We start from the raw sequence: 27360 nt of genomic DNA on the forward strand, positions 1-27360 counted from the left end.
TGACTACCTCAACCTTGAACCTAAAATCTAACACTAACATTTGATGTTATTAAACAAGTGTGTAGTAACAGATGAGTTACACAGTAATTGTACATCTATACCTCCAGACATTATGTATTATGTATTTAGAGAACCCTCTTGGCCTAGTCAAAAGTTAAACATTACCTAAGTATCTTGCATTCCTAAGAAGACTTTCCATTCAAGGGCCCAAGCCTAGAGGTGGCACTGGTCATAGTGTAGCCTCAACTTAAAGCAAACTAGCTTTTAATTCACATGACGAAAAGATGACATCAACGATGACAAAGCGGTGACACACCAGCCATGAACCACACAAGATTAAATAACATTTTTATTGTCTTTGTAATGGTACATACAATGTTAAAAATATGCAGAGAGCCAAGTGTGACCTAATGAACAATGGTGTAGTAGTTTGAGAAAAGTTCCTCCCCTGAGTGTATGTTCTTCAAAGCCACAAGAACCACACATCTTAGTGGCCTGGAAGAGAAACAGACACAGAAACCACATCCGATCAATACATGGCAAGTGCGCTCTCCACCTGCTCTCCTGCATGGCCCATCGTAACTGTCTAGAGAGATGAGAGCCAACTTTGTCTAAACAAATCCTTTTAGCTTCCAACTGGGTCTCGGTGTATTAAAATAAGGACAGTCATTTTCAGAGTACTTCAAAGACTGACATGGTCTAGTCTCAAGTAATGGTCAACAGCCAATTCTACTCATTTAAGATTTAGAGAGAAAGCCAAAGATGTTCACCACAGTTCAGTAATTTCTCTCTCCTAAGTCTCTCTGGATCAGATGGTTCTTTTCTATGATCACTCTTAACAAGCACAGCGCATGTCTGTGGATGATGAATAAAATATATTAATTCTATGATCGTTATAAATCGCAACGGGTGTTTTAAATGTGCTGTTTCATGAAGGACTTACATTTGTGTGTCATGCCTGTAATTAACGTTTGGAAGATACTGACGAAGTTCAAGAGGAAATTCCGCTGGTACGTCAAACTCCTGATAACACACATTTGCTGGCTTTTCTAAAATAGTCAAAATAAAAGACAAGATAAGTATAATATCAGTAAAAGGGTAAGGGTGGTGAATTACAAAAAATACATAGGTAAGTTCCAGTTTGTTGTCATCTCCTAACTTGGATCCATATTGCTTTCAGCACCTTCTAAGTTGTTCTTACCCAATTGTTTAATAATCTTGACTCCAAACCCTGAGAGAAAATGATCTTGGCGCAAGATTATCCAGAAGTGCTTGTGCAGACTTTTCCTAACATTTCCTAACATTTAGCACTGTGCTTCGAGCATGACGCTGACATGTGCTGTAGTTCTCACTGTGAAGAAAGATAGGTGACGTGCCATTTGAACAGTTGTTCACGTACTGACCCACCGCCAGTGGGTTGTCTGGATTGGCTGTCAACCAGGTGATGTCACTGAGCCTAAAAGGACCCAGCCTGTCCCTCCCACTGCATGACCTGGAAAGCATGACCAATGAAAGTTATCACTATCAAATATAAATATGACCATCTTCTTACTTTTCAGTGATAGTCTTTTCTCTGCAGTTTATTGATGTGCAGTATACATAGGAAAAACAATGAAATGTAACCTCACTCACAAGAAAATTCACTTCAGTTAACAAATGCTTGAACAAATGTTTGAATGCAAAACCATAACTTTTGGTAAAATATACAAAGTGCAACAGTTCTACCACCAGTCTTCCAGCTACTGGAAAACAGCACTGGAAATCTACTTAATATTTCTCATACTTTACTGGTTTATCCGCAAAAATAACGGTTACAGCCACATTGCCTATTATGCTGAAGTTGTATACCATCAACAAATGACAACATGTTAAAAAAAGTCATGAAAATGTCATTTTTATAGCAAGATCAAAAAAGGAGTTCAGAAAAGGTTAACAAACCCAATGAGAAGCAGGCCCCTTGGGGCATTCTAAAGGTCAATATATAGATGCATACGCACACCCAGTGTGGTCCGGGTGCTGAGAAATGTATCAAAAGACAATAAACACATCAAAATTGCACATTTTGGGGGGGAAAAAAAGCACAATATTATGACGCAAACTGTGTCTTTGCCAAGACACTCGTCATTACCTGTATACTATTTTGGAAATGCCTCTGTCATTGCCATCTATTAGCACACCATCTATGCATCTGAACACAAAAGGATTGCGGAGAGACTGGAAGAAAATGGGCTCGTGTGTCTGATAGACAGTGCCTGTGAAGAGAACAAGGAGGAGATGAACAAGGGGTCGGTATCGGCTGTAGGTCAATTCAGGTTACTTAATGAGCACTCAGTGAAGCTGCAACAGGGAGGAATTATGTTCATTAGAACTGATTCCTGGAAACTGATACTTAGAGCTGTCAGTAATTCATTTTTACTTGATTAGTCCATCTATCCACCAATTAACAGTCTTTTTTTTTTTTTTTGAATGATGAGAAAACAGCTTCTTCCAGACAAGTGAGATCAATGACTTCAAAGAAAAGGGCATTTTTATTGGCAAGGCTACACCAAACTGTTACTTCGTGACATCTTAAAACAGTCTTGAGCCTTTATGCATTGACAGTTATTCAGAGTTGAGTTTTCAATTAACAAAATAATGATGTAAAACAAAATAACTCAAAACAAAACAACAAAAACTAGTAGTACACGCTTCTCCTATCCTGGTCATTTAGAGAGTGACAACGTGTTTGCACAGCCGTGATCAATAACTCAAGCTGGTACTACTCTCTGTGAGTATACCGTACCTGGATACATGGCTACTGTCGCTCCTTTGGGTACCATTCCCTTGGCAACGAAGACCCCTGTTCCTGCTGACTCCATGGAGCTCGGCCTTCGCTCTATGCTAAATCCCATTGAGTCTAGCATAACTTCACATGGGTCATGACGACGATCTGGTCTTCTCAGTGTTTCAGCATGGCTCTGATAAACATTTCGGGATGAAAGTGGCAGTAAGCGCATCACTTCCCCATGTCTCCTGACGTCACTTTTAAACAGTTGTCTAAAGAGGTGAAGTAAGGATGCGTGCACTTCTTCGTCCAGTACCAATTTGTCTTGGGACCGCTCCTTTACCTGTCGCAGAGTTCTGAAAAAAAAAAACAATTGTTTACAATCATATTTGCAATTTGAGCTTGCTTAGAAATGTTATTTTGAGCTCGTTTTTTGCACAGGTAGAAAATCCCATCCTTTATTTTGACAAAGTTTGCCAATTAGCCGAACATTAGCTGGCTTAACCAACAGGTTTACAAAATGAGTTGGCTGGGAAATATTCGACATAGCAGTAGCTCGTTAGCCGTATACTAGCTATAAGATGAGCATGGGGAATTATAGGAAATTAAAATAGCATGCTAGTTTATGACACTAGCAGGTACTGTACTGTTGATTTGTACATTTGATTTAGCGATTAAACACCTTTGCTAAATCCAAAGCTCGTCGTGTGGCTAGCTAAATGCACACCTCGGACACTTCTTTCCCTAGCTAACATTAGCTAAGCTCTTTATGGTGTGAGTGCTAACGGTAGCTATATGGGGTATTTACAGGTATACTGATTGACATAGCCTGCTATCGAGCAGAAATGCCCTTTCTAGTCACTTGTTTTGCCTTTGACTGAAGAGCACCCTTGCTACTTAAATTAGCAACCTAGCTAGTAAGGAATATCTCGAATTCTTAACCTCTGGACAGACAAACATTTGGGATTACCTTTCATTTTTACGCAGGTTTAAGGCTACCCAAGGAACAAATCTATATTTATAAGAGCTCCATTTATCATTCAGTATTTTCAGTAGATTTTTTGTCATAGCTCAAAGAAGGAAGTAAGAGGACATTTTCCTCGCGAACCGGAGGTGCTGCTTTTTGCCAGGTATATACGGATACTGACATCTAGTGGGACGTGTGAGTAACAACATTGTGGTCGGCAGCTGACCGTAGAGACCAGAGAAATAAAAGTTGAGTTGTTAATGGATAGTTTAGGTAACATCGATATAACATCGAAATCAGTAACTGCAGCGAAAGTACAGCATTGGTAACTACAATGATTGAAAATGTAATGCACGAGCAAGCTCAGAATGCCTATTAAACTAAATAGCACCGATAATTTACTTCACAGCATTATTAATTATTACAACTGAAAACAGAGGAATCCAATATATTAAATAGAGACTGCTCTGATTGTTTCATGTAAAAACATGCTGTCATTAAAAAAAAAAGTTTTGGCCGTTTTGACTAAGGTGTTTGCCAACTGCAAACACTTCTCACTCCCATAAGTGTTGATCGTTTTTACATGGGAAACCTACAGAAACCTAGCAAAAATGATGCAATGAGCGCAGTCGTAGCTAGCTAGCTGTGGGCTCTGTGCAGTTTGATTGGATGAGCAGGACGCAGCGACGTGACACAGCGGCACCAATACCAATGAATGGGTAGAGGGACGCAAAGGAGGCTTGCAGGCTAAAAAACATTTGCCGTGTGTCACAGTTCTGTAGGAGATGGGAGGTGTATGTATGTGCCTACTGCCTCGAGTGAGGACGTTGTTTTATCATTTTCTAATCATTGTCATATGCATGTCTTGTAACAGAGGCAGGTAAAGGTAGCGGAGCGACAGGAACCCGCCCTTATCCATTCTATAATACAGTGACGTAATTTTCTTCGGTATATACCGCTAACAAGCTAGCTAGCTAGCTGCACAACGCATCTACCAGAATGGCAGGCGCTGTCACTAGCAAAGGTTGTCAGAAGATCAGAGGCTCTCAAATTAAAGAGCTTCTTGATGCAAAACGCAATGTCCTTTTCGACTGCGATGGCGTGATTTGGAATGGCGAAACGGCAGTTCCTGGTGCACCGGAGGTAGTGAGTTTATTGAAACAGCAAGGCAAAAACGTATTTTTCGTAACCAACAATTGCACCAGGCCTAGGGAGAACTACGTGCAGAAGTTTTCCAGGTTGGGCTTCAATGATGTCGCACAGGAGGAGATTTTTAGTTCGGCGTATTGCTCTGCGGTTTACTTGCGAGACGTGGCTAAGGTGCAAGGCAAGGTCTTTGTCATCGGGGGTAGTGGAGTGTACAACGAGCTCCGGGACGCTGGCGTGCCTTTCGTGGAAGAAGAGACTGATACCGCTGGTGGGAGCATATACGACTGCCCGTTAGATTCGGAAGTCAAGGCAGTTCTGGTTGGGTACGATGAGAAATTTAATTTCCTGAAACTGGCTAAAGCTTGTTGCTACTTGCGGAATGCCGACTGTTTGTTTTTGGCCACCGACCCTGATCCTTGGCATCCACTGAGAGGTGGTAGAGTAACGCCAGGTAGGTTATTGGATTCGCTGCTGAACCAGATAATGCCTGCATTGCCTATTCGGATCCATTTGACAGGTAGTGCCAACATCTTGGTGTGCAGACACCACTGACTAAAGGCACGTAAGCCTGTCGAGGTACAATATTTAGCCCTGTGCTTAAGGTACGGTGTTGAAATGTCATCTGTAGGCAATGTAGAACTTTTAAACGTTTGTGTTGCTTTGCCATGTCATGTCATCATGCCAATGGAATGCTCATGCGTATACATGGTTAATGACTAGCTAAGATAATTTGTTCTGAACTATGAACGTCCCTACCGTACTGTTTTCAACAAACTTTGTGGTTCGGTAAGTATGTATACAGGTCATCTTAAAAAGAAGTCCAGCACGTGACCATTTCAGCACGGGTTTGCTGATTGGAAGCAGAGATTTTGTGTAACAAGGGTGTTTACACAATGTGCCATGAATTGATGCAGTAAAACGCTAGCTAAGTGATTCTGACTTGAATGCATACCATTCTTTGTGGGGCCAAAAATCACATAGTGGGTCAAGCCATGGGATGGGCCCCTTTTGAAAGTGTACTGCATGTTGGCCTTATTGATGGTGCTGCTAATACAGCAGACCAAGGATGCTGGCATTTCAGGGGGATGCCAGCTGACCCATTCCATTATTTATTTTATTTTTTTGGTGCAGGTTCAGGAAGCCTCACTGCGGCACTGGAAACGGCAACTGACCGCAAGGCAACTGTGATCGGGAAGCCAAGCCGCTTCATGTTCGAGTGCATAGCCAGCCAGTTCGGAGTTGACCCCGCCCAGTCCCTCATGGTGGGTGACCGCCTGGAGACGGACATCCTCTTCGGAACCAACTGCGGCCTGGACACCATGCTCACCCTGACGGGGGTCTCCAAGATGGAGGAGGCCGAGGGATACAAGGACAGCGACACCCCCGAGAAGAAGGACTTTGTGCCGGATTACGTGGTGGACACCATTGCTGACTTCCTGCAGATTGAGGAGGAGGACTGATGATCTCAATGGCCTGCAGCAAGGAGGACTCTGGCGACCTGCACTAATCAAAGGGCAGTCAGCCAGTGCACCCACGACACTATCTCTACAATTTTACTGGACTTTACTCCTCGTTTTCTCCTAAGCACAGCTACATGAGCCATTATCTCTCTTGGTTTGGACTATCTCAGAAAAAAGCACAACTGTGCAATGTGCACATAAATATGTCTCAGAGCCAGCTGTGCAGTCATGGTTTGACAGAATGTTGGGGTGTGGCCGCAGCAACCTTTCAGAAGCATTTAAACGTACTTGACAGAAAATGAGTAACAATTTCGTAGTGTACTGTTTTCCAAAAGCAGATCCTAGGTGCTTTTAGATCCACACAACTCTTGGAGAAACAGCAGTGAATGCACAGATGGTAACAATGAAGCTAAGATCTGCTTATCTGAAATAGACGGACCGACGTTGTGCTCTTTGAGACAATCAACCTGTCTTAGCATGCTAGTTGGCGAAAAAAACTTCCTCTGGTCTCAAGTCTGGATACTGTATGTAGCTTGGGCCGTTTAGCCTCATTGAGTATTCAGATAACTTATTCATACAACATGCTGATAAAAATAACGTTGATGACACTGTATTCACAATGAATAGTTTGTCCCCTGTACCTCAGTCTTTCCCTGTCACTGCGGACCACATACACTCAAGTTCTACTGTTGTAAGCAGTCAGTCAGTTAAATGACTTGTGATTCCTGAAAATGTGCAATTCAGTGGACAGGGTAGACATGTGATAATCTTTGTCATTCAGTCAGCAGTCGTTTTTTCTGACACAAACTTCTTGGATCAGAGGCTCGTGAAAACTTCTCATCTTCTGTCTGGGAGCAGAAACGAAATGGTTCCCAGTTTCTGTTTCTTGCCTTTGTTGCAGAAATGTGCCCTCCTTCAGCACTTTTTTCATCTATCAATGGGGGATATGACCTTCCTAATAATATTAACCTTAGCTCACAGCTGTGAGACAAAGCTACTTTTTGTTTATGGATATGTAATACTCCTACTACTCCTTCTACTGCCACTACTCCTTTAGCTGACAGGATTTGAAGCAAAAATGACTGCATCACATTTTTGAAAAATAGTTTGATGACGCACAGGTCTGAAGGATTGAAAACACGAGTATTACCCTTCATACTGTGTAGTCATATGCAGCCATACACATGCTCTTATTGTCCCAAGAAATGTGAAAATTAGTGATGCAGTGAGTAAAGATGATTGGTCAAATGAGATGACTAATAGTAAGAGGTCACAAAGGGCATATTCATATTTTAATGATCATTTTTATTATTTATTTACATTTCCATTGTTAGATAATGTTATATGTGCCACTGTGCAAAGTATGCCAAAATATCAACTGGAGCAGTTTGTCATATGTGCATAAAGACACCAACCAATATGAGCATTCCCTTTTGTATCATCTATGTTTAATGAACATAGATGCTTGGCCTTAGACAGTCAGAGCATAGGTAAGTTTTATAGGTGCCTGAGTACCAAATGAAGCAGTATTACCTGGGCAAATGGGACTCGCACGCTGTTAAGGAAAAAAAAACACAAATGCCTACTTTCAGTGTGTCCATTCCAAGTAGTAACTTTGATAAATCTTCAACTGTGCTGTTTTGCAAGTGGTAAAAAGTTGTTCTAGTACTTAGAAAAGGAAATGCTGTATTCAGGAATACCAGTGTGGTTCAGTAGTTTAATATTTGTCTTAAGCATAAATGGTACTGAGTTTAAAGAGAGTACCACCAGAGAATGTTATTGCTTGCAGGAATGTTAAAAGTAGGAGTGTGTCGGGGGTGGAAAATAGATATCTTTAATGCTTGTGGTTTTCTTATATGGCTAATTTCATGCTACAGTGTCTTGCATTACCTTCTGATTGTGTTGACAGAAGATTGTGGTTTACAATCGATCAACAAGGAAGGCTTGACTCTGAAAAAATCTAAATGTGATTAACAAGGAAATCTTGATATCCTTTTCAATCTTCCTTAGATTTTTTCTTCAATGAGTGAATATTTCTATATTTATGGAAAGTATTTCTAGATACAGTAACTAAATTAAAGGAATGCTAAACTGTTTGCCCAGTAAGCCTGATATACATAAATTACATGTCCTTTGTACATTACTGTATGTAGAAGCCTATCTGAATTTTTGTTTTTAACTTAAACTGACATTGATTCTGGAAAACTTGTCAGGACTTAATGTCCTCTTGCTGTGTGTAGACAAATCTAGTTAACGTACAGTTGTATTTACCACTTACAATCTTAAATATTGTTTTACAACATGTCACAGCTGTTCATAGCAATTATATCAAGAAAATTATGGTATCATATAACACAACAATTAGACTTACAGATTTTTTTCTTTTGACCTCAGGGTAAGACAATTGTGGCTTTCAAATAGTGAGATGTATATTGTCTTGACTGTATGAAAAATGTGTCAGTCATTGCAAACCCCAGTGCAAAGTTTAATGAATTTATTCTGACTTAAATACAATATTCTCTGAAGGCCCCAGACATGACAACTTAATACAGTTTCCATAATTCAAGACCAAACTGTGCAAAATATCCAGCTTCCCTTTGCTTTTCCACACACATGTTGAGTTCTTACCTTCATTCCAGGTCCTGACAGAATCGTGTAAAGAGCTAATATCTAACAGAAATTCAACAGTATGAGTATTGACATAATTCAGTTTTAATCACTCCAAAGTGATCATACACAGAACTATACAACCTTACACGTACAGCTTCATTTCAGACATTTCTTACTAGGACACAACTGATTCAGAACATAGTTTGAACTTGAAAATTCAAGTTGTAATACAACCTCATAACTTGCGACAACAGAGATCACAAACAAAATGATCTAAAGATAAAAGGTTGATGTTCCCATTATTAATAGAGCTTTAATTCTCAGTTGTGTTCAACAGGGTAACAGAACAAAATGTAGCAGGCATAATGATGGAACATCGAGTCCACATCTCAGTGGAAAATGGATGATGAACTCTGGACGTAATCTCCCATCAACCCCCAATATTTTAGCACTTTTCCCACCAAAGACCCAGTAAAATATACAAAAAAACTAATGTAGCAAGCACACTGTGTGGAAAAACATTCAGAAAAAGAAGAGCCACTGATTTGCCCAATTCATAATCAAGTACTTCTAAGGGTCACTCTGGTCCGCCACGCTGTAAAACAGAGGAAAAGGATAAGGATGAAACTTTTTTCCCCTATATACATACAGAATGAACAAACAATTAAGCAGGTTCCTGCCTTTGCTACTTGATAGTCTTGACAAGAGCGAGGAAATCGTGCCTCACTGGAACTCACCTGGATGTAGTCCATCTCCTCAACAGCTAGTGTCCTCCTGCGGTACTTCTGAGGAAGGGCCTTGGCAGTGGCGGCAGTGTCCGGAGGGGTGGCGTCGCGGCTCGGGGAGGCTACACTCGCCACTGCCACTGGCCTCGGTGTTGATGCTACAGACTGTGGTAAACTGTGGGTCCCACTGGATTGCGGAGGGGCTGCTATTTTCAGTGCTTCCTGGACTGAAATGGACATCGATACTAGCATTGAGCACTTAGCATTTGCACCAGCAAGCATTAGCTATGCTAGATACTAGGCCCACCCAGCAATCACCAGAGGCAAGCTTGGATACTACAGCAAAACAGCAGCAGAATCTGCTTGTTGATATTAGATACTGGGTCCTGCAAATACAGCAAAAAAATTTACATCTGCAGTTTTCAAGCTCAAGCCTAAACTTCATAATAATGCATATGAATGACTTGTGGATTATTTGCTAAAATTAAAAACTCACCCTTAGGCCTTGGAACACCCAGACGATTGGGGAATTTTATTAGAGGAGCATGAGGCCGCACAGCCTTTGAAAGAAAGCCCAAAACAGCAGCATTTAAATCATAAGCCATCCAAATAAACATCCAGAAATAAGAGGAAATCATGAAAAATTTGAAACAATTTTTGACCCAATTTTTGTTCAAAACTTTTAACACAAAATATCTCCAACTTGGAAGCAAAAGAGCCAGGACACACAAGTCCCCAGATGTTAATAAATCCTGAAAATCAACAAATCATCTACCTGATCGTGGAAAAAGAAAGCCCTCTACCATTGTTGCAATATTAAACAATTTAGGAATAATACATGTAAATTACATTAGAAACATGACCTCTTTTCAAAAAATACACCGATTTAAACGTGTAGTAATTATGTACTTTTAAAAGCATGCACAAAACGTGTAAATGCACGTCTGCACCAAGTCTTCATTGCAATCACAACAAATACAAAAACCATTATCTTGCCAAGGCATAAAATCAGTTTGTGGTTTTAACCATCACCAAACCACGTCCTGACTAATGAGATTATGCAACTAGCTACTTATACAACAACCAAGGCCACTGCCAGTATATAGTTGTCATTAAAGTTTAATTAATTTTGAATTCTGTTCTATAATGTAACAGCATGGCACATTTATAGTAATGTCTGTCATTGTAACTAGCTGAACTTGTGACTCATTCCTAGCCAGATAGACTACAGTTCGTTAGGAAGCCAGGTTTCTGCCTACACTGGAAACCAATGATAGCTGACTGTCCAATTTAGGCAATTGCAAATTACAAAATTGTAACTAATTCACTCATTAGTTTAGCTATCTCGGTAAACAAGCCAGAGACAACCAACGAGAAACTCGCTTGCTACCTGATTAACTTACTATGTACCGAGTTGGCTTGCTTAAAGTTTTTAGCCTCCAAATGTTAGCTAACTGACTAAGAACAAGGGCACTGAAACTTACAAAGACTAGCGGACAACCTGACGAACTACCCAGCAACGAGTTGCGAAATTAATGCAAGAAACAGTTATCTAACACTACATCTTGCGGGGTAGCTAAATGTTGTGGCCAAATCGTAGACGCTTCTGACTGCTACTGAAGATGCATTACAGATGTCCCTAACTAGCTAACGTACGCTACGGTGATTATTTCATGTCGTAAAGTACCTGGATCACGACTCTAGTGGCGGCGGCCATTTTTGTGACCTTCCACCCCTTCTCCCGGAGACTTTAAATCTTTTTTTTTTCCCTCGAAGCACAGGAGGGCGTGATGGTGCTGTCGTGTGAAATGAAATGCAGCGATTAAACTCAGGCAAAAGGTTCTCATTTGTCTACAGTACAAGCGAGGCTAAGGAAGACCCGTGTCTGACAAGCTTTTAAAACATTTTAAACATTCTGTTTATATTCTTTAATTATTTTCCACAGATACTCATTCATCTTAAGATTGCCTTGTACTAGGTTACATTGTTAAAAAAACTTTACTTTTATAAACGTTCACTCTTAAATATACCCCTTAAAACAAACTTGTCCATCTTCAAAAGCCTTATTTAATAGCGTTTATTTACTTGAATATTGCATATTTCTAATAACACATATTAAATTATGCCTACCATTTACTGTTATTAATTACAGTTATTATTAACCTTATTTCTTATTATGATTCTTTTAAATTACATTTTCAAATTGACTCTGTATTAGCAAACAAAACTGTATTTCTGAAAATGTAATGCAATAAAATACTGTTGACACCTCAACCTTTCTCTAGTGTTCCTTTCCCAATGAGACATTTGAGTAGCCCATTTTAATGAGAAAGATATTGGGGGTCACACTTAAACTAATGAGCCACATTAAAGTTTTATTGCACAGGTACATAACAACCAGTAGTTAGCAATCTGTTCAATTCACAGCTTTTGTAATCATGACAAACATAATGTAAAATGCAATTGATAATCTGTAAGTAGCTTGATCTGGACAGTGTAGATACACATGCACTGAAGGGGGATCAGCAACCCCAAAAGATGGGCAAAGGTAGTGTCAAGATCACAGGCACACTCATTACATCACATTATATTCATTTAGCAGACACACAATTCCTCCACCACCCATTAAGTTAAAGGAGATGAGTGATTTGTCCAAACTGGCTGGTTTCACTACATGCAGTCCTGTTTCAGGAATTGTTGTAGAGTGCAGTGGTGGTCATGGCGTTTCTCATCTTCAGCTATATGCATGGCAATCAGCCAAGTACTGCACTGGTAACTGTCATTACAAAAGAATGCCACTCGGTTTCTTGTAAATTGATTTATAATGATTTTCGCTCTTCAGAATACAAGAAAACTCGCATGCATACAGTCATGTGAAAATGCATGTATACATGTTTACCAAAAACACATGAAGCTACATAATTATAATTTGAGACTGATATGGAAAGCGTTTGAAAGACAGATGGAAATCTGATTACTGGTGGCTCTGAAGTAGTTACCAGGCAAGGAGGCAGGCCAACAGACAGCATGCCATAGAGAAAAGTCCCTAGAGAAGATGGCACTATCAGCTTAGTCTCTCAGGCATTTCCTGTGCTCTGGTGATTCTCATCTCTTCGTGATCCATCCCAGCTTCACCCTTTGCTTCTCTCGCCTGTTTCTCTCCACCTGTCTCAGGATCCTCTTTACGTCTGGGTGGGCACAGTACTTCTTTCCTTTCACATGCAGTCTGAATTGAAGAGAAGCGTAATTATACACAGATATGAGCACATTAATACATAACTTGCAGACATCTGCTTCCAGTATTTTAATCACATTCTTCTCCTTTTGCACCTATTTCAGCATTAATAGAAGATATAAGGTACTGACATCAAAAAGTTCATTCTGTATTTATTGTATGTAGCATTGTAATAAAGGCGCATGTGTATGTGTGTATGTGTGTGTGCATGTATGTATACATGTCAACTGTTATGGTGATTAGGTAGCCAGATATAGAGGCAGCTGGGGATCTTGACATTTATTATATCAGTTAATCAGTTCTATCAGTTGAAATATCAGTTATCCTATCTCCCTGCAATTTTAAGCATATATTCTGCGATAAATGTACGATTACTTATTAAATGTATTAATTTGAACAGGCAATTTATTTTATCATATGTACAGTATGTTTTGTTACATAAAATGTCTCCTTGTACTTAGAATTTTCAGATTTTCAGATTCTATAGATGTATCCATTACTTTTTCTTAACCCTAACAACTTACATCAGCGCATCAATTTCACATGTACCATGGCTGCTTTGAACGTCAAACTTATCCACTTTTCTCAAAATGTTTCGAGGAATTAATTTTGAAGTGGCCACACAACATTTGGGTATGGCGCCTAAAAGAGAGAATAGGTTATTTTGTTGTGTCAACAAGGCATTCACATTCTATAAAGATGGGTAAAAAAATCCCTCCCATTCAATAAAGACAAAAACATTATGCTTAAATGTACTCAAAAGGACAATAATGAGGAGTGGCAGGACACATTTATGGAGAGTCATACCTTAGCATCACAGCTGTTTCAAATTCAGAATCCCTTTTAGTCACTTATTGGTAGGTCTTATATGTTAGCGCTAGCTAGCGATCTTTGTCAGACGCAGACCCGACTGTCCTGCAAATTGCATGGTTTTACCATCTTGCCAACACTCGGATGCCTGTGTGTCACCAGGTGGACAGTCTTTCATGAATAAATAAATTGCTTTTGCTTGCAGGCTTATAATGCACTTACAATAGCTGTGCAGTTCTACCTCAAGGTGATTTTCATTGCCAAAATGCTGACAGGAATAATGACTGAACAGTGGCTAGAAGGTTACATCTTGGCAACATGTATAGTCCTTGCACATCTGTAACAGCTTTTAGTATAATCAATCAAGTTATCCTTATTAAAAACTTGACTAAATTAAAAATTCACTTCTTGTTTCAGCATAAAATACAAGAATCACCGAGATAAATTAATCTTTTGATGAATTACTCTTTAATTTTTCATTATGATTAGCCAGGTAGAGAGCTGCATTTTCACCCGTGCAGTTCAAGTAAAATATCTTGTTCAAGAGCAGAACAGTGTCATTCAGCCTATAATTAGAACCAAAAACCCTCTGGTTACCACATCACTACAACACAGCTCTGTAGTTCTGACCCTTGAAAGTTTGCTAAACTTGGTTCCAGACTTCAGTGAGTTTCAATCCTTCAATCTACACCCACGTCCACTCTTACCTTCAGTGATGGTGACAGTAGCACACAAAAAGAGCAGAACGGCAGCAACCTTGAGATCCATGGTGAGATTGAGAGCTTGAGTCTTGTCTGAGCTTATATGCACATAGAATATGCCACACCCTGTGCCTGTAGGCAAAGCTTGTTGGCTGATTCAGTTAGTATTAACATTGGCAATCATACTGTGACTGACAGGATAAACAAATCTAAGTAATCACAGTGAGTTAAAAGAAATGGAAAATTGTAGGTGAAATTAAAAGTAAAAAAAATCTATTGTACTTACAAATTTCATTTGATATCTTGCACATTTTCAAAGTCACGCAAATGACAAGGCATTGTTTGGCAAGTTCCCATATACGATTGCTCCAAACTAAACTGAACAGGAAGGAGACCAACCTTTGGGTTGTAGACCTGTAGGGTTTGCGTACAATTCAATCTGAAATTTAGTTCAAATAAATACCCATTTTAAGTATTTTTCACCTACCAAATTGTTTGAACTTACTTAAATGTGTAATTAAAAGAAAAATTTAATTTTCTTTTTTTTCTGGTTCCTTTAATCTTGAGTTTTAATAAACCTTTGGTTTTACAGTCTGACCACAAGTGAATGTGAAGCAGACCATCCTGTTCAGATCCAAGTGACAAACACATCCATTCATGTTGCATTCAGAAAGCAAATGGCCAAACAGTACCACACAATGACCAAACAATGACTAAACCCGACCACTGTACCATAATTATGTTGGTTTTAAAATAAAACCACTGACAGCTTAAAAATTAACCAAACCATACAAAACAAACACCATTTATTCAGTGAGTTGTTACATATAAAAATTCAAAATACATCATTTACAATTAAATATGCACAAAAAACAAGAGCATACAGTAAAACAAAGCATAATTAAATTAAAACCTCAGTCCAGCAAAAGTTTAAAACACTCCTGATGAGGAGATTTTCCTCATTTTTTACTGTTAAAACCCGGAAAAAATGTTTTCAATGGACACAGTTCTGCTGTGCCTTTTGTTTCTGTAATTCAACAAGTAGCAGCTTCATGGAATGTGGTTAAATCTTTGTCTTGTGTTATGCATCTGAAAAAAATTAAGAAATGAAAATTATATGAAAATAAAACATGGGTGGCATTAATAAAACATCCACAGTGAGGGACACATTTGTTGCACATAACATTGGCTTGGGCCAGGCATTTTTAGTACAGGTCTTGTGTTCTGAAAGCAGAGCATGTACATCCACCATGTTAAAATCCATTTTGCCATGAGTGACATGCAAATTTAATGACCTGGAGCATTCCCAAAAGTTAAACAGCACCTTAACTATTTTCCATAGTTAAAGGGCTGCTGTTTGACAAATTTGATTATTTCAGTTTCATTTAATGTTTATCTAGTTAGAGCTGGAAATGGACCTAGAACTCTTCTGTTAAAACAGGTTCATAACTCTCGGGTCTAGAATTAACCACCATGAACCAAATCACTGGGCTGACCCAGACGCATATGTACATGCCTCCTCTGTTCAACCAAACACTTTCCCTGGGTTCCCTCCATCTCTCACAGCACCACCATAGATGTCTATTAATGGGTGCCACTGATGTTCAAGACAGTGTCAGACAGAGAGGATCTGCTGTGGCCAGGGAGGTCCCCTTTGCTCACCTGCAGTTTTCCAGTTGGTGCTGGGAAAGGAAGGACACTGCTCCTGGCTGGCTAAGAAGTGCTGATAACAAGAGACCATAGCCAGTCAGAGTTATGGCAGATGCAACAGTGACCAGGCTCACACATGCTTATTCCAAATGGACAAATCCCACAAAGTCAGACATGGAGATGTTCACCCTCAGTTAAAGCAGACAACTGTTTCAGAGGGTAAGAACCTCACACATTTTTGTACTCCCCTCACCCCTAAAACGAAACCATGAACAAAGCCAAAGAATTCTGTTTATCTTTCTGCCTGTTCAGATACTTGTCAAGAGAGCAAGTTTTGACTGGATAAAAGTCTTAATCATAACAGCCCCTGAGGTGCGGCAATTTCGCAACAGTTATGAGAAAAGCAGTCATTAAAATTGTGACCGGGAAGAGTGTCAATACTGTGGCACCAAAGCATATGAGAAAGGGGGGAGAAACAATGCAGATCAAACGTTCATGAGTAAGAAGGATGTGTTTCTGGGCGGACAAGTGATGACAAGAGATGTTACAGAACTCAATAGACAGGAAGGGAGCTCCTATGGGTTCTTTCAACCCGAATAAAACACGTAAGTCAAAAAAAGGAAAGAAGTGTGTTTTTCAGAGGTGGTTCTTTTCATGTATGAAAGTAGGGGCCTCACCTGTTGGATCTGCTGGATCTCCCTCATGGCCAGTCGGATGGAGGGGTAGAGGCGAGGAAAGGGCCTGCCCTTTGTAGCCGGGTCCTCCTCATGATCTGCACCCGCCAGGTAGTTTCGGCTTTCCCCGCTCTCGGCGCGGAACCTACGGTCTGAGATCCTCCTCAACACTGGGGGCTTCTGAGCCTCCAGGCTCGGGTTCTGACCCGGTGGGACAAAGAGCCGCTGCAGCTCCAGATGCACCTGGTCTGGCCCAGAGTCCTCCTCCCCGGGGCCATGGCTGCTGTCAGCCCATGATGGTGCCAGCATTGGGTTCTTCAGCTCTTCATAGTCTGGCTCCTGGTCACACATCTGGAACAGCACAAACTTGGCCTGTAAGGAGGTCAGTTCATCTGGCCATTGTGGAGTACTGCTTAGAGCTCATGGTGGGATACGCTTAGTGTCCAATCCCATCATTCATTTACAATAAGGTCCTGATGATCATTTATTCCCATTCCCATTCCCATACTCCCATACATCTTAGGCCTCCACTAGCAATTGTGACTTAATCTTTGATTTAATCTCACCATGGTGACGCTGACTGCTGTAGCATAAAATTTCACCCACATATTTAAACGAAGAGCATCACTTTGTGTGTAGGATTGTGATCCGCAGGTGTGGGATTACCTGTCCACAGGGCACAGTGAGAAGCTCCATGAAGGGTTTGATGCCCACTCGGGTGTGGTACTCCACCAGGTCAGGCAGCGAGGGGTGTGCCCGGTCCTCCCCCAGGATAACATACTTGCCATTGGTCTGCATCTCAATCATGTAGTGTCTGCAGCGGTCTTTGGCCCTGCGTATCAATGAGAGAGGTCAGAGGTCAGACAGAGCCACTTTCTGTCCAATTCATGCTGCATCAATACATAGCGACAGACACCCAATGGCTTCATTGTTTGTGCTATTTGATGTATTTATGCACTCATCAGCATGCGACTCATTAGCAATATATTTCCGGCTTGGACAGGTGATAATATTTATTCATTCCTTCCTTCCTTCCACATATTTTAATGACAGACAATTTTAACAAAATGGAGCTTCAAAGCACTATAGGCCAACAGTTCAGGCTTAAAGTCTAAATGGGCAACAGGCTGTGTCACACTGTGTGGGTTCTGCCCTGTTAAATTTTGCTTCTATAACAAATCACATTTAACATAATGTGACAGGCACATAAATATTTGTCAGTGAACGTTCACTTCTTCTTCAACACATTCTGATTTAGAAAACAAAGGAGCGAAGTACTGCCGTAACAATTTCGAACTGGCCGAACGCAATGCAATGCCTGAATTCTCACAGGCTTTGCGGTTGTGACGAACGGCTCTGATTGGGTACGTGTGCTGTGTATGCACTCAGAGTTTGTCTGGTAACAGGAAGTGACAAGCCGCGTGGAACAGTACTGCAATGGCAGTAATCTCAAATGGGATTATGCTACTTCTCCCATGCTCGTTCTGCCTTATCAGCCATTTGCAGCAGATAGCTACTTATTCTTCAACACCATGGCGCACAGCTTGTTCCTCTCCTTTAGAAAGAACAGGCGACTTTCATTCCTCTTGGTTTTTTTTTTTTTTTCCTGGTGGGGAGTTGGCAGCCATACCTGTACGTTAGCGTGTAACCCTCCCGGCTCTGCCCGACTCGAATCAAGAAGCAGCCAACGGGCTTGTCTGTCAGGAGGTCCTCAGCTTGCCTGGGAAAACATTCAGTTAAGGGTTAGCCAGGAGTTCCATTAGCTTCAGATCACTCAAACAGGAGGTGGAGAGGGCGAGACAGACATTCCTCCTCCCACACAGCACACAATTTCAATTTAATTTTCAAATTCATGTCTTTCAAATGCTATTAATTTGACACGAGTCTTTTATGTTATTGGCCTTGTATAACAAACTCCTTCCTCTGATACTTTGCCTAGAGGGAACTGGTCTGTCACGATTTGCTGTACTATTTGTCACCCCAAGGGTTTTTCATAAAGGTCACAACCTGATACCCAGAGAGCTATTAAGGAATTAATTTCCTGTGTTCCATCAAAGACAGAGGACTGACTGAAAGGCCTTCTTAGGTGCATGGCAATATTCACCTTCATTTCCCTTAAAATTCCAGAGATAGCACTAGATCAATATCAACGATTTATGTGAACAGTTTCAAGGCACTACTGGCTCCTGCTTACCACAGGAGCTAACAGGAAAGTTGGCATATGAAATGGATTGTCAAGCCAGCTGGTGTAATTTTTTAGGCTGTTATGATGTTCCCACCCTCTTGTTCATTAGCAGGATTGGTATGGCCATGGAAAGTGTGAATGGAGTAAAGTACTGTATAGAGCTGCAGTTTCCAGGAGTGTATAATGTAGGCTTGTCTACCTAGGGGTGCCTCAGCCATGTCTTACAGAAGGTTTACAAGCAGACTCTGGGTCCTGGATCCTCATTGTGACACATCATCTTCTAATACTAATGTAATGATACCAGAGGTTTATGATGAAAGAGAAGCAGATGAAGATGATGATGATGATGATGATAATAGGATGGTGTGATATAAAATTTTTGTAATTCAGACCTGTCCTGAGCTCCTCACCTGCGCGTGATCATGCCGTGGAACCAGCAGGGGAAGGCTCCATTCCGCACCACCTTCCTGGCCTGCGTCTCCTTGAACCAGCGGATGGTGTTCCTCCTCTTCTTGTGCTTTTCTTTGGCCCGTTCCTCCCCATCCGGCTGGCCCACATGGGAGGCGAGGTTACTGTTCACATGCAGGTCGTTGTCAAAGGGTGTGGCCTGTCAAGAAAAGGGCAGAAAGGAAAGAAAAAAATCTAGATATAGATTTTAAAAATCTATTTATAGACAGACAGTACAGTAGATAGAGACAGACAGACCCCATACCTCAAACTGCTTGCTGCGTGGCCGGGGGACAGGGGCCAACTGGACAGCCTTGGGACTTCCTGGCAGAATGGAGCGAGGTCTGGGCTGAGGCTTCTTCTTCCTCGGTAACGGTACGGGCGGTGAAACAGGCCCTGCAACACACACACAAACGTAAACCCTCACAACCACCACTGCTTCTGCTCAAAACCTCCACCATCTACATCTCACACATCCAACGTTCAAAAAGAGCAACTCTGCTCAATGAAGAGCTGGACACCCTATTACACTTTCTGAAAATGAAAGCAGAGGTGAGATTTACTCTGGCTCCCAGATAAACTGTAACATTCATACAACTCACCTGTAATGTAGCAGTTGTTACTATGTTGTTACCTAATTGTTACCCATGCTTTTACTACATCAGAGCATGTATGGCTTGTAAAGAGTGATTTCACAAGGATGTAGAACAACAACTTTGGAGAACAGCTACTGAAGAAACTGTTCTAGGTCATGTGACAGGATATGGGTAGAACTGGTTGACAAATGAAGGAAGGTCTGGCAGTACTGAGGGGTAACAGAAACAGCTCCTCACTCTTGTTCTCCCGCTCGGCGTCCAGACGCCTCTTCATCTCCTCCTCCAGCAGCTGCTGCCTCCTCTCCTCTTCCTCCCTCTCCTCTCGCTCGCGCTGCGCCTGCCTCTGTTTCCGCACCTCTGCCAGCAGGGCCAGGTACCTCCGCCGGCAGCTCACCGCCCGGTAGTCTGCAAACCACACAACCACCGGTCAGCACCACCGCCGAAGCCGGGCACATGTCACCCAGTAGCCGTTATTCAGTGACCGGCATTTCGGCAGTTTTAAAAATGGGGTGTTCTTCACAAGTCTTTGGGAGGGGGAGAGCATCAGTACTAAGACAAAGAGGGCTTTAGTACTAAGATAAAACTAGACTGCAACTGGACACATTTTTAGACAGAAGCAGCTAATTATGTAATTATGGCTGAGGCACTGCTGTTGTGTCTTGCATCAAGGCACTCAACTTGGAACTGCTGCATTAAATATAACCTTTCAATATAAATGAAATGCTGATTTATACTATATTTATACTATACAATCATCATAAAGGTGGATAATTTACCCACCTGACAGCGTCTGCCCTAAAGGTAACTGCTCCTTCTGACACTGTTGCATCAGGGGCTTTATTTAAAATCATCTGAAAGCTGTAAACCCATCACCTGTCAGCCCTTGTTTTTGCAGATGTTTGTACAAAACTGTTCAGCTATGGGCTGACAATGGGGCCCTATATGCTGTACACTGTGACAACAGCGTACGGTTCAGGTATGGGGAGACTATATGACTCTATACGCAATGTGTTGTGAGAATCATTTCCTTTACATCTCAGCAGATGCTCTTGGCCATAGTGACTTGCATGGGTTACAATTTTCATGTGTTGCCCACTTTTCAGCTGGATAATTCACTCTGGCAGTTTGGCTTGAGTGCCTTTCCCAAGGGTACAATAGGAATGCTACACCAGGGGAGTTGAACTGGCAACCTTCGCATTAGAAGCCCTAATCCTTTCCACTGCACCATACTGCTATATTTAGAATGGCACTCACTCTTTTGGAGGACCAGTGCGGCCTTCCCAAGTTTCTCCAGCAGTCTAGCCAGCTCCTCTTGGTGCCAGTACTTAAAGAACAGACGAGAGGATCTGTAAGGAGAGTGCAAAGAAAGAGAAGATGATGAGAAAGCGCTACTGCTTAAATTCAAAACGTGCTTTCCACCATAAATCAATAAAATGCTCAGCCGAGGTTTACTTTGCAAATGAAATCTTCAGTCAAACCAACAATGAGGCTGCACACATTATCACCTCTGTTCCATGCTGAAAAACATGGCTATGCTAACATAAATATTTTATAGCTTTCACTGCTACTGACCCGCTGATACCAATCGGCCCCCTGCAACCCTGATCTGTTCAGAATATAAAAGAGCCCTTGTCACTTTGTAACATCAATCAATACTCTGGCTATCACAGAAGAACACATGCTCTACAGCTTGTGATACACCTTGCTCTATCCTGTATTAACTGCTTTTGATATTTTGGTATTTTTAGCTTGTATTTGCAACTGATTTGAAGCTGACACGTCAATTCAGCAGCTATCATACTCAGTTCAGGGCTCTGTAGAGAGAATATCACATCTTTACTGAAAGTATATTAACGGTAGGACAGCCAGAGAGGGGAGGAGAGAAACAGAGAGTGAAAGAGGAAAAGGGCTAGCGTGAGCAGGAGAAACAGCAAAACAGCACGGCAGTCATTCATCCCCTCTCCTCACCATTCATCACAAGACCATGACAGCTGTGATTATGCCCCACAAAACCGTGGAGCAGCCAAGAGGGACGCAAGCCAGCAAAACCATGTAACACCAAGAAAATGGCCTCTTTCATGCGATATACATGGGTTTTGATTGAGATATGACCAACAGTGATTTATCAGATTAACATTACTTTTCAATTAAGAGATAAAATGGGCTACTGATTATTCACAGTTGCAACATTATATTACACAGAACAAACACAGTCGGTGCTGCATCAGAAGTTACGAGAACCTATGATGTATAGACTTAACCTCAGACTTCAGAGTAATATGTCAACATTAGCAAAGCCTGTAGTGGAGGCCCTCGGGCTATGCCGGCTTGCCAAATCCAACATGTTGAATCTTAATTTATTTTTTCAGTCGTCTCAAATCACTCCCTGTAGGCAACACTGGGCACCAGATAAGACACTGGAAGGTCTATCATACACATTCAACTTAAGTAGCCATTTTCTAACTGCATAAGAAGCTGTGCTTCAAGGACAAGAGTTGGGACGCCAATGTATCAAATTCACTACTGTATGTCAATGATCACTGAATAGCACACAGTCAGAGAGATACTCCAAAGATATCCTAAAAATAAAGATGGTAGACTTTCTACATTGAAAGTTATGTCTCTATGCTGTATAGCAAAGTTCCTTCACTGGAACTTCAGCCATTTATTTGGAGTCCAGAGGTCCTTATGCAAATCAGGAAGGTGTACAATCTCCCTAAATATAGTCTCTATGTACACTTCACTTACCCACATTTCCATCCATGGAGGTCAGTGATATTCAGAATTGACATGCAGCTAAAAAAAAACACAGATGAATTCAATAAAAGATTTGAATTCAATAAATCAGTTCACGCTGATCACAGCATCCCTTCATTGTGGCCACTACACCCTTCAATCAACTGTGTTTATTGTAACTATACGCCTTAATTACTTAGTTGAAACATACAATGTCCACATGTCCACTAACCACATTCACATATTTAAGATGTATAATCACTAACTATTCTACTTAAATAAAACAATCGATTTACAATAATCTTTTAACTATGGACATGCTTGTTTTACTATTATTTATGACTGCGTTAAAACTTTAAATATGAGTTTCTCACCTTTCTTTGTTCAAGGGCAGATCTGGCTTCAGCAGGAGGATGCTGTAGCTGAATAGGCATGCAAGATATTGGTTTAACCTCAAAGTCATAAATCTGAGCCCTTTAAATAACACTTACGCGTTTCATGTTAGTAATACGATGACAGAATCCACTAAGAATGCAGTGTGCTTTCTGACTTCAGCAATGAATTATGAAACTTTCCAAGAGATGCCAAGGAGTCAGTGTTTACAGAACATGACATGCCTAATCTCTTCCTCATTCAATGCTTATTGGGGTGCTACTAGGTCCAATTCTGACAAGCCCAAAGAAAAGGGCCCGCACTTGCACGTTTCAGACAGGGAAAACAAACAGTGCAAATGTGTCTTGGTCACACAGCCGGAGACATGAATGAAACACACACCTTTGTGCAAATTCTTTGAAGGACGGTCGCCAGGAGAACCCATCTCTGCGTATCCGAATGGTCTCCAGCAAGCCATTGTACCTCAACTACGAAGGTGAAAAAAGAATTCCGCTATTTAACAGACGTAACCACAGCCTTCATGAGAACCAATCTGTGCATTAATGCTGCTGCCCATGGACTTAAACAATACTGAGGCAGAAAATACACAAACACACTCCACTAGGTATTTCTCCAATGCATGGGCAAACAAATGCACTTTCAGCACCTAAACACATCCATCATGCTATCATTTCTACTTAATTTCCTTAACTTGGATGTACATACAGAGTCAAAACAGCTATGACACAACATTCTAGCAATGTGTCTACAGCACTGTGGCAATATAATCACACTGCAGTAACTTGACAGTGGCACTCGTGGTCAGTGGACTCTGCCATTTTGTTCCATCAAGCACCTTCTTTCCCAATTATTTGTTCAATCTGTATATCAGTCTTGATAATCTCTGTCTATAATTTAATCTCTTCCACACAGGGTCTCTCCCAAGAGAGAGGTGGATTAAAAGATGTATCCCCACCCCCACCCCCTAACCCCCTTACACCTGCTACTTCTTGCATTTGATGTTAACTTTATGTGTAGTATTATGATGTATTATGAATTTGTGTTCTAGGGACTGCTGTATGGTAGTATACCTGGCTTTTGTCAGAGTGCATTAGTTAACTTGTGGTAGGGCTTGAATAGTGTTATGCTCATGCTCACTGGTCCGAGAGTACTGTTAGCCTGGTCTGACACTGTTGCCCCTTTAAATTGAACGGATACACTTATGTTCTATTGTGATGGAAGTCACTCTGGATAAGAGCATCTGATAAATACATCTAATGTAATGCAATGTTCCGTCCACAAGGACATAATGCAATGGCAGTTATTATCCAGCAGGTGTCGCTGCTACATAAGGCACTGCAAAATGAGGAGCAATATTTAAAGGGCAGCTTGAAATATTTTGAGAAAAACAATTTTCTCATTAGCACTATACTAGTATTATATATTATTATATTATATATTATATATTATGTATATTACCTACAATAGAACCCCTGAGTGTGATTTTTTGGTAAATTTATGAGGCATGTCTTTAGCTCAGAAAGGTACCAATTTTATCTATGAATTCTGACTCCATATAAGAAATCACATTACACTAAAAACAAAAAAATAATAATATCAGTTAACACACAAATGCATTATTAGGAAGTTAGCAACCCTGGTTGGACAGTGTCACCCCTGGGCAAGGGAATTTGTCTGTATTGCTTGAGTGAAGATCCATCTCTGCTATGAAAGTGCAAAAATGCATCATGATCTTTGGGTTGTCTGTTATCTTAATCTGAGTCCTTACATTTGCTGATGGTTGAGTTCTCTGGGTCAGACAGCCCTCCCCCAAACAGTGGTGCTGATTGCTCTAAATGACATTGGCTCTCGCATTCTAACCCAATGACCCATGAGCATCAGACACGGCCTGACTGACTCAGTGACTCTCCATTGTCCTTCAGATTACATTTGGGTCAATACTGCAGCCGTTTCCTTTGATGCAAACGCGGTAAAAGGGGACAGCACTGCCCGAGGCCAAAGCTGAGCCAATCAGCCCTACCTGATCCATCATGATTTTGCTGTCCACTTGGTCGGGCTGCTTGTTGGTGTTGGGCTTGATGCAGCGCACAAAATGCGGGTTGGCGGCGAACATCTTCTCCATCAGGACTGCCAAGGAGTGCTGTGGGTAATCAGTGATTAGGGTGCTGATTTTCGGTACGCTCTGTTGCTGTTAAACTCAATGGGTTCACCGCTGAGTTCACCGCAAGGCAAAAGCTTCTGGACTGCAAACCACAGCAAGCTGACACGGTCACAGCATGTGGATACCATCTGTCAGCAGGGGCTCTGCTGGCAGCATTGCAGGTCACACAGACCATTAAACTCCAAATCATCTTTTCTTTGCAAGAGTAATTGTGTAACATCTTTCACAGAGATCTCCTGAGTAGCTTGGCAGTGGGCTACATTGGACGAATCGGGATTGTGATCTCAGAAAGAAATATTGGAATACAGTCCTCTTACCCTGAACTGAGCTCCAACAGACTGTTTCCTGGTTGAGTTAAAGTTGTCATCAGCAGCTTGTAAGAGCTAAAATCCAGACAACAGAAAACAGAACACATAATTAGCTCCTGTTTTCTGCCATTAAAAGTATACACAGTGTAGAACATCATTTATGGGTGTAATAGTCATCTGAAAGGTCTACACTGATGGATACAAAAAGAAGGAGCAAGTGTATAGGTTCAGTACTTTGGCTTTGCGTGGCATCAAGGTTCCAGTCCTGGAGATTGTGGCTGAAATTCCAAGAAAAATCACACAAGTGAGTCATTTCCATGTAGTCATTCCACATGTGAAAGTGCACATAGAATGCATGATCTGCTTTTATTTCACCTACATTTAATGACTCATTTGCATTGACTTTTATGCCCTTCACTTGTACTACTGATAGCATTCGTGGATACTGAATCGGACACATTCAGCTACGCATTTTAACAGAATTCTTACAGGAACTATTGAAATTCAAAGAAAAAGTCGTTCTCTGCTGTACAACACAATGCACTGTCTAGGGCTCAATCCCATGGTCCTTGGGTCCCAAGTCCATTACTTAAATCACTACCCCACAATTATGGTGGCTACACAGGCATAGTAAAAATTGCCAGTGTGCTAATGTTTTGACCTCCTGCAGCCTGGGTTAATATCCCATGATTCCTCCTACCTGCGAAGAGGACGCTGAGCAGGGGAGTGACGCTGTTGATGAAGAGGCCGCGGATACTGGCAGGAATCGTGTCCCGGTTCTTCTCCAGAAAGCCACTGCCATTGTACTGAACCTGGGGAGCCGACAAATAGAGTCCAAGAGTCCCCACTGTACATTGTGTCTCCTCTTTCCATGACATTACATTCTTTCACCAGACACTCTTATCCAGAGCGATGTTCCTCATAAACGCTTGGGCCCCCACCTTGCGGTAAACTCAGGGATGCAGTCAGCCTCATATTGGCTTGTTCTTTGGTTTGTTTTTGGTCACTGTTAAGCCACAGCCACGGTGGAGCAAGCTAACGCTGAACAAACTTCAGTGTAAACAGGTTAAGGCGCTCTTATATAATCCCTGCTGGCGACTTTTCAGTTGAACCGAATCCCGTAGAAAGCTCACCATGTGACATTTATACTGACAGGCAACTTCAGAGTCAGACTCTCACCTTTCCGGCGTAGTGAATGACAGTGAACAGGGGGTTGTGGCTGCGAACGACCTCAAAGTGCGGGTTGCCTTTAAATTTGCTGTTTAGCTTGTCAACGAAGTCTTTGTCTGTAGCCTGAAGGGGATCAAAGGGGAGGAAAAAAACAATAAGAAATACTTAAATACTGAAATAAATACATACTGTTCTTGTTACTTTGGAGACAAAATACTCAATAGTCTTAAGACAATCACCCTTTCCCTGGTTCCAGAACTGACTATACCAAACAACTCACATTCATAACAATATGAATCTACTCTCTCTCTGCTACCTTATGAAATAATGAATAATGAATGAATAACTTTCAAGAATCATTCCGTTGCCTGAAATTTTTACAAAGTTCACCTTGAATATGCAAAGACAGTTTGACAGACATAGCTGATTTATCAATCATATTGTACGGTAGCATCACTTAGTGGCAATTTCAACCCATCTGCTGGATAGGGTCCTTTATTGGCAGGTGAGGGTGTACCTGAGGAAAGGCACTTTGTTCGTCCAGGAGAGAGAAAATCCCAAAGGGCTTGGTGAGGAAGAGGTCCTGTGGGGAAAAGACCAACAGCATCCACTGAAACTG

General features: G+C 41.3%; 5 protein-coding genes across 5 annotated transcripts in view; 1 reads left to right on the forward strand and 4 right to left on the reverse strand.

The window, feature by feature from the left end:
* Window positions 1-407: 407 nt before the first annotated feature.
* On the reverse strand, window positions 408-3871 carry setd9 (SET domain containing 9). Its single transcript, XM_036529882.1, has 6 exons — window positions 3735-3871; window positions 2783-3120; window positions 2129-2252; window positions 1377-1492; window positions 944-1049; window positions 408-495 (listed from the first exon to the last, which is right to left on the reverse strand). Exons 1-6 carry the CDS (start codon window positions 3830-3832, stop codon window positions 408-410), a joined length of 870 nt encoding a protein of 289 aa, XP_036385775.1. The 5' UTR covers window positions 3833-3871.
* Window positions 3872-4377: 506 nt separating this feature from the next.
* On the forward strand, window positions 4378-7890 carry LOC118778035 (pyridoxal (pyridoxine, vitamin B6) phosphatase). Its single transcript, XM_036529349.1, has 2 exons — window positions 4378-5331; window positions 6012-7890. Exons 1-2 carry the CDS (start codon window positions 4731-4733, stop codon window positions 6338-6340), a joined length of 930 nt encoding a protein of 309 aa, XP_036385242.1. The 5' UTR covers window positions 4378-4730; the 3' UTR covers window positions 6341-7890.
* A 737-nt stretch (window positions 7891-8627) lies between these two features.
* LOC118778429 (28S ribosomal protein S36, mitochondrial-like) lies at window positions 8628-11727 on the reverse strand. Its single transcript, XM_036529957.1, has 5 exons — window positions 11720-11727; window positions 11363-11423; window positions 10140-10235; window positions 9688-9960; window positions 8628-9545 (listed from the first exon to the last, which is right to left on the reverse strand). The coding sequence occupies exons 1-5, from the start codon at window positions 11725-11727 to the stop codon at window positions 9528-9530; spliced, it is 456 nt and encodes a 151-aa protein (XP_036385850.1). The 3' UTR covers window positions 8628-9527.
* A 943-nt stretch (window positions 11728-12670) lies between these two features.
* ccl27b (chemokine (C-C motif) ligand 27b) lies at window positions 12671-14488 on the reverse strand. The gene is made up of 3 exons (XM_036529896.1): window positions 14428-14488; window positions 13435-13552; window positions 12671-12901 (listed from the first exon to the last, which is right to left on the reverse strand). The coding sequence occupies exons 1-3, from the start codon at window positions 14486-14488 to the stop codon at window positions 12781-12783; spliced, it is 300 nt and encodes a 99-aa protein (XP_036385789.1). The 3' UTR covers window positions 12671-12780.
* Window positions 14489-15381: 893 nt separating this feature from the next.
* The window catches only part of LOC118778430 (myosin-IIIb), a 36243-nt gene continuing 24264 nt past the window's right edge, over window positions 15382-27360 (reverse strand). Inside the window, exons 13-30 of the mRNA XM_036529958.1 lie at window positions 27259-27324; window positions 26751-26864; window positions 26272-26383; window positions 25806-25849; window positions 25581-25646; window positions 25123-25242; window positions 23484-23569; window positions 23084-23131; window positions 22722-22769; window positions 21228-21319; window positions 20211-20378; window positions 19643-19773; window positions 19341-19537; window positions 18376-18465; window positions 17412-17577; window positions 16749-17096; window positions 16084-16144; window positions 15382-15510 (exon numbers count right to left, since the gene is read on the reverse strand). Of these exons, the coding sequence (XP_036385851.1) occupies window positions 15503-15510; window positions 16084-16144; window positions 16749-17096; window positions 17412-17577; window positions 18376-18465; window positions 19341-19537; window positions 19643-19773; window positions 20211-20378; window positions 21228-21319; window positions 22722-22769; window positions 23084-23131; window positions 23484-23569; window positions 25123-25242; window positions 25581-25646; window positions 25806-25849; window positions 26272-26383; window positions 26751-26864; window positions 27259-27324 (1965 nt within the window). The 3' untranslated portion in view covers window positions 15382-15502. The remainder of the gene's footprint in view (window positions 15511-16083; window positions 16145-16748; window positions 17097-17411; window positions 17578-18375; window positions 18466-19340; window positions 19538-19642; window positions 19774-20210; window positions 20379-21227; window positions 21320-22721; window positions 22770-23083; window positions 23132-23483; window positions 23570-25122; window positions 25243-25580; window positions 25647-25805; window positions 25850-26271; window positions 26384-26750; window positions 26865-27258; window positions 27325-27360) is intronic.

The sequence above is a fragment of the Megalops cyprinoides genome, chromosome 5 (genome assembly GCF_013368585.1).
Source record: "Megalops cyprinoides isolate fMegCyp1 chromosome 5, fMegCyp1.pri, whole genome shotgun sequence".
NCBI classification, from domain to species: Eukaryota; Metazoa; Chordata; class Actinopteri; order Elopiformes; family Megalopidae; genus Megalops; species Megalops cyprinoides.